General features: G+C 30.9%; 1 protein-coding gene across 1 annotated transcript; it reads left to right on the forward strand.

The window, feature by feature from the left end:
* Nucleotides 1–1,677: 1,677 nt before the first annotated feature.
* On the forward strand, nucleotides 1,678–4,527 carry LOC114416495 (transcription factor MYB1R1-like). Its single transcript, XM_028381378.1, has 3 exons — nucleotides 1,678–2,059; nucleotides 2,725–2,933; nucleotides 3,746–4,527. The coding sequence occupies exons 1-3, from the start codon at nucleotides 1,825–1,827 to the stop codon at nucleotides 4,184–4,186; spliced, it is 885 nt and encodes a 294-aa protein (XP_028237179.1). The 5' UTR covers nucleotides 1,678–1,824; the 3' UTR covers nucleotides 4,187–4,527.
* Nucleotides 4,528–7,189: the final 2,662 nt, after the last annotated feature.

The following is a 7,189-nucleotide window of genomic DNA, read 5'->3' on the forward strand; positions in this document are numbered from 1 at the left end:
TAAATAACATATATGGTCTGTATAAAGTTGTTTTACATTATTATTCGGCTGCAAATCAACATGCATAATAAGTTTTTTTTTTCTTTTTCTATTTTTAATCCGAATGTTTTTTAACTTCTTTAAATAGTATAATTAATTTAAAGGATTAATATCTATTAACATATATTTTTCTATACACGTAAACCTATAAATAGATTTTTTGGTCACATGTTTAAATTAAAAATATGATTATCTTTCAACTATATTTTTTTATTGCAAATCTATCAATTATATTATATCATGCATATTAGTAATAGATTTATTAATTTTTATAATAATTAATTTAATATCATACCACCTAAGATTATGTTTAATAAGCTGAAATTGAAAGAGTGAAATTTTTATACTAAAAACCATCCATTTTATCTATATGGCTAGGCCACCTAGATTGACTTTAACAAATAGTATATCTCTTTCCCTTCTTTTTTAGAAAAAGAAAAAGAAAAAGAAAAAAACTAATCTATTTTGTTAATCCGATTAACAAATAGGATAAATAATTATTTTTAAATGTGTAAAACGTTGATAAATTCATTTCTGAAAGATAAAAATTCAAACTGTAGTTTCTAAAAGTGTAAAAAGTATAACAAATTTATTCATCTGTTAACTTTCGTCTATTACTATTAATAATAAAAGAGTCTATGTGACACAAATGAATAAAAATGTCACAAAAATGATAGCCAATCTAATAGCTGGATAGATTGGACCAAAATAGCAGTAAGTTTTTATTGTACTAATTTGTTAAATCTAAAATTTCGTTTCATTTAAGGATATGATATAATTTAATTTTCAACTTTTTTTTTTTATCATTGCAAGCATAACATTACAATAAACACTTAAAAAAAAAGAAAGTAAACATAAGTTGAAATAAACATAATAACAAGTATGATATTGATGAATAAGTATAATCTATTTGTTGTTTTGAAATTTCTATTGTGATAACATTAGGTAGCAACAAAATCAAGTTGGATCTCATTTTTTGTAAGGATTAACTTAATGAAAATGTATTTTTGTTTCGGTCTCATATTTTGGATAAAGTATTGTCACATTATAAATTTCAGAGTAACAAACAAATTATACTTATTGATCAATATTATGTTTATCCTAACTTATGCTTGCTTCTATACTTTTATAAATACTTATTGTAATGTTGTGTTTGCAATGATAAAAAAGAAAAAAATATGAAGGTTAAATTATATTTTACCCTTAAATGAAATGAAAGTTGGGATATGACAAATTAGTCTAATGTAAACTTATTGACATTTTGGTCTAATCTATTTAATAGTGATGTTGACAATAATTTTTGTGACATTTTCATTCTTATGTGTCACGTGAACTCTTTCATTAATGATAACATACAAAAGTTATAAGAATAAATTTGTCACACTTCTTTTCTACTTTTGAGATATTAAAATTTGAATTTTTATCTTTCGAAAATAAATTTATATTTTATATATTTAAAATAAAAATAAATATTTATCGTAACAAATAATAACAATAAAAGATCGATAGATGTCTTAAAAAGAATATTTCCCTTAATCTCATTATCCCCGTTCACAATCAATAGGTAGTAGAATTTTCAATTATTTATTTATCAAGTACATCACATGTTACCTCTTATATTTAAAACATATGTGTCCCCTCATCCAAGCTCGTGTCTCCCTTCTCTCTCTTATATTAATCACTCACTCACACATTCGCCACTTCCACACAGCATAGTTCACCTTTCCTTTTTTCCCACAGAAAAAAACACCACCTTTCTTTTTCCGACTAAAGGTTCGCCGGAAAATGCCTCTATCCTCCTCTTCCTCCTCCGCCGTAGACTCCGCCGTCTCCGGCGAGATCATGCTCTTTGGCGTTAGAGTCGTGGTTGACTCCATGCGGAAGAGTGTGAGTATGAACAACCTCTCGCAGTACGAGCTTCCTCGCGACGCTGCCAACGCCAAAGACGACGCCGCAGGATACGCCTCCGCCGATGATGCAGCTCCGATCAACTCCGACAAGAACCGCGACCGCAAGCGAGGTCCGACCAACACCTTCTCTCTCTCTCTCTCTCTCTGCCACGCTTTGTTATTTTAACAAATAATTACTTTTTTTTTGGTTTTTTTACATATAATTGATTGGTCACTCCGTCAAAAATTAGATGCTTTTATTTTTATAATAATTTTTTTTGATAAATCATTTAGATGTTTTTATTAGGCTATACTTAAATACATTATTTATGTCTGTAATTAGTGCCGATTTTAATTACTAAAAACTAAGTAGCTATTATTGATATGGATTTTAATTTTGATCAGAGAGAGGATCATATCATATTGGCTATTCTTTTTTTTTTTTTTTGAAAGATCATATTGGCTATGTTAGTTAATCTAAGTTTTGTATTTTTTTATATTTTTTTTAATGTAAGGTTTGTGGGTTTTGATATGGAATATGAATGTTTATTATCCGTAACTAGTGTCGATTTTAATTATTCAGACCTAAGTAGCTATTATTGATACGAAATATTAATTTTGATCAGAGAGTTGATCATATCATGTTAGCTTATATATGTTAATGTATCTAAGTTTTGTATTTATTTTATTATATTTTTAATGTGAGGTTTGTGGGTTTGTTACAGGATATGAATATGAATGTGATTATTTATTTGTTATGTTAAGAGGGTGTTGTTGATGTTTGATGTATAATCAGGGATTCCATGGACTGAGGAAGAGCACAAGCTATTCTTGGTGGGGTTGCAGAAAGTGGGGAAAGGTGATTGGAGAGGGATCTCAAGGAACTATGTCAAAACGAGGACGCCAACACAGGTTGCTAGCCATGCTCAGAAGTACTTTCTCCGCCGCACCAACCTCAATCGCCGTCGCCGGAGATCCAGCCTCTTTGACATCACCACCGACTCGGTAACCTCTCCATCTTGTTTTCATGTTGTCATGTTATGCTAAACTTTGCTGTTACTTTTGTGGCATGAATTATGTATTTCTGAGTCAAAGGATTATTAATAGTTGTTATTGATGGGATATTGAAATTTGAGGCATGGTTTCATTTGCCGTGTTAGGAAAACCAAGTATAGAATAGAAACCAAAGGAAAAAGGTGAAAGAAAAAAAAATTACCACACTGTTCAGTTTAAGTTGGGTTTTATTTTTTTTTAAATTTGTATAGCATATTTGTAAGTGTTTCTTAAAGTAAACAGTCCCGTGTTTTCTGTTTTAATTTTACCAGCAATTGCAAATTTGAACGTATTCTCACTTTGTTTTGGTTCAAAACTTTGAAATCCGGTGAAAAGAGGGTGGTAGCTTTTATTGGTAATTGTTTGTAAAAACGGGAAAGGGAATAAAAAGTGTTTCGTGAAACCAAAAGAAACTCGTGCCATTTGGTTATTTATCTTGTCTTGAGTTTTTTTAATTAAAGTCCTTTGGTTTTTGAAGAGAAATTCAACAGACAGAATCACATGATTTCAGGCTTTATAGGTAAACAAGTTAACTATTTTAAACTTGGGAGGATTGGAGAAACATTGGTATTAATTTAGTACCAATTAATCTTTTTGTTTCCATGTTTGGTACCCGGGGGAAGACTTATCCAGTATTATATTGACAGCTACCTATATTTAAAGAATTTTTCAACATTTACTGTGAGATCAATAATCAATTAGCCTTTAGGGTATGATAGCAACCTCAGTCATTTTTAATGATCTTGTTCAATTTTCTGTGTCAGGTCTCTACAACCCCTATGGAGGAAGGAGTACAGATCCAGCATCAAGATAATGTGTCTCTCTTTCATCCAGTGTACCCTGTAACCCCTGAAGGAAGCAACATGAATGGATTTCCAAAGATGTCCATGTATCCAAAGGATGTTGGTTCTGGAGTCATGTCAGTTCAAGCTGGGAATCCAATGGAAACACTCACTTTGGGACAAGGAAATGTGGAACAGAATGGGCCAAGTACTAAGCTAGTTTGTACAACCCCTATTGTTCCAGATCATAGAGGCTCCACAGTGTCTGATATCACTGCAAGTTTGAGTTCCATTGATCCACCAACACTGTCTCTGGGGTTATCTTTGTCATCCAGTCCAAGACAAACATCATCATCAATACATGCAGCTTTACATGCACTGCCATACTTCAACAATCAAGATAGCATCATAAGTGCTGCTTGAAAAAGATAAACATATATCTGTGGCCCATTATCTATAGCTACTTTGGATTCACAGAGATGTTTATCACTAATCTACTTTCTCTTTTTGGCGGGAGAAATATAAAACATGTTAAAGGAAAAGATGATGAATTAGATCCTTCTGAAGGCAAGGTAATAAGTCATGAGACCAATTTGATCCTTCTGTTCCTTGTACAGACCATGGAAAGGTCCTGTCATGTTTTTGTTTATTGTTTATTGGCCACTTTTATGTTTGTAGTTACTATAACTGAAAATAACCAAGTACTTCCTGTTAATTTTTAATGAATATAAATCTGGACTATATCAAAGCATGATTTCTAGCCCTTTTATGCACTGTATGTCATCTTAGTAGATTGACACAATTTTTTGTTTTTCTTGGTGATTACATAACCTAATTTACTCATGCAATTACTGTTGTAGACTTGTAGTAGTATCAGAATTTTCTGGTTTACGCGTCTTGCAATTGCATTATCCTTGTTTGTCCACGACAATCCCCATACAGTTTCCATCGTTCCTGTGGGGCGAGTTAAAGATTGATTAGGAAAACATGAAATTCTTGTTGCCCCACGCTACTTGTCCTACAGTTCCTATGTTTATTTCTAGTGATAGTGGGATCTGATGATCTATTTTTGTGGCTATAGTCACAGTTGCGAGCACCTTGCGGGGCCAGGGTTGTCAATTCAGTTATTGGACAAAAGAAGTGTCCTACAACATGCTAAGCTCCTATAATAATAAATAATTAAATTTTTTAGTTAAGATCAAGTGGACGTTTTTGTATCATAATGCTTTGAGATTTTTCTTTCTTTTTGGTTTTAAAAAAGTGGCCGGTGAAAACAAATGTTGTGTTTCGATGTTAGATCCAATGTTAATTTTTTTGTTTGTCTTAAGGTACGGCTATCTTTAGAAGGAAGACACCCATAGACACGTTGACTGATAAATGTTGTGTTCATACCATGCTATGTGCCTAGTAGATGAACTTAATCAACCTATTTATTACAAACGCAGCTAGTTAATGTTAAAACTGCATGACAAAGTCAACTTGTCCTTAAATATGAGTTATTACATGATTAATTTATTTCTTAAGAAAGCAGTTCACTAAATTCTACTATTGGATCATGAACTTCAGTCTCAGTTTTCAGGACATTAATTCAAACTTTATCCTAATTTTATTTTTATCTAAATCATATGTATCATTTGCTAGAAGCAATTCTATTAAAGTAGGATATGATCATTATGAATGATGAAATGCTTCTTTCAAGTATTTAATGTAGTTGTACTTAGAACTCAAATCTAAGATTTTTGTTAAACTGAAACAACTTTAGGCCAGTTGAACCACACGGTTGGTGCTAATCTTAACTTAGTTTCAGAACTAAGGAAAGGAGTGTACATACATCCCATAGTCTCGTGTGAGAAGTTTCTACATAAACGGTTAACGAAGGAACAATAATTGCTAAGCAAAATCTTTCCATCTCTTTTTGTACGTACCTAGAAAAAGATTGCGTGGCATATCTCGTTTCTGCCACAGAATCTTGTCCGCTTGGACTATATTCTACAGTTTTTATTTGATCATATTTGCTTATGGTTGAAAATAAATTATAGTTCGTTACTGTGATTTGTGGTCCAGTGCTTGTTGGCATGTTGCTATTTGAATAATGTTCACATATAGGTGAATGTTGAATCGGACCTTACATATAGGTTTATCAAATTATCATTGATAGGTAGGTTTTAGTCCATTATGTTGTATATACTAGGGATAGATTCCTATTACTTTTCAATAGCTGTCTTCCCATTCAATTGAACGTCGAGCAACTATTGCTAAATGTGTGTAATTTCTCTTCCTCATCAACCTTTGCGTATTCTAGTCACCAATCACCATCGACTCAGAACAACAAAAGCTGCATCAACTTTTTCCTTTACAAATAATCTGTTAGTGTAACCTCTACCCACATTACCAAGAGGCCCACTTGGAATATCATCAGGCCCACCAGGCTGAGAGGCTTTGTCCAATGATCCATCAACAATGCCTAATCACTTTAGCTCCTTTTAAATATTTTCCTTTTGGAAGTTGTATCGCTTAGGCATGACAAATAACATGTATCCGTACTGCTTGAATTTGTCCCAATTTTGATAAGAAATATTTATTTTTTAACTGGATATTAATACAGGTACGAGTATTACTTAAACTTTTTAAATGAGAATGAGAATGATAATAAGTATCAAATTATACGTTTACTCGTATACACCATCATTATATTTTTTTTTCACAATATATATATATATATATATATATATATATATACATAATATATGTTAAATATTTTATTGTTATAATTTTTGAAAATATAAGTCAATTAGTTTAATAGTTAAATAAAAAACTTAAAAATATATATTTAACTAAAAATATAATTGAATGAATAATATTTTATCTTTAATTTCTTTATTATTCATTATATTTATACACTATTTGAATTAAAATATAATTAAAAAATTAATATGTAATTTATTTACAAACATATAAGTCAATCAAAATTATAAAAAAAGAGTGTAGCAAACCCGATAAAACCTGATGGGAATGATGATTGATATTAAAATTTAAAATCATCTCTTTTATAGGCAAACTCGTATCGGTCCTACTTTTGCGGAAAGTTTACTTTCTTAATCTTAACAGTGTATATATATATACATATATATATATATATATAATTTTAAATATTTTACAAAATTATTTTATTCTAAAATTGAATAGAAAAAAGAACGAGTATAAGTATTTTAGTTTTTTTAGAGAACGAATTCCAAGATATTACGGAATTATTTCAAATAGAAATAAGAAAGAGTATAAGTATGTAAATTAATGTTTTTTGAGGGACGGGGAGAGCCTGACTTGTTCCCAACCCGCCATGCTATCATCCCTTGTATTGCTCTGATGTAGTTAGGTATTTGGACTAGATTTTAGGATAGGGCCATTGTGGCTTTTGCATACCAAAGG

This window comes from Glycine soja, chromosome 6 (genome assembly GCF_004193775.1).
Source record: "Glycine soja cultivar W05 chromosome 6, ASM419377v2, whole genome shotgun sequence".
NCBI classification, from domain to species: Eukaryota; Viridiplantae; Streptophyta; class Magnoliopsida; order Fabales; family Fabaceae; genus Glycine; species Glycine soja.

What these genes read in the sequence shown, in the direction of transcription:
- LOC114416495 (XM_028381378.1), top strand. Translation starts at nt 1,825, where the DNA reads ATGCCTCTATCCTCCTCTTCCTCCTCCGCCGTAGACTCCGCCGTCTCC. An exon ending in GAACCGCGACCGCAAGCGAG is followed by an intron (nt 2,060 to 2,724) that starts GTCCGACCAACA and finishes ATGTATAATCAG; the next exon opens with GGATTCCATGGACTGAGGAA. An exon ending in TTGACATCACCACCGACTCG is followed by an intron (nt 2,934 to 3,745) that starts GTAACCTCTCCA and finishes TTTCTGTGTCAG; the next exon opens with GTCTCTACAACCCCTATGGA.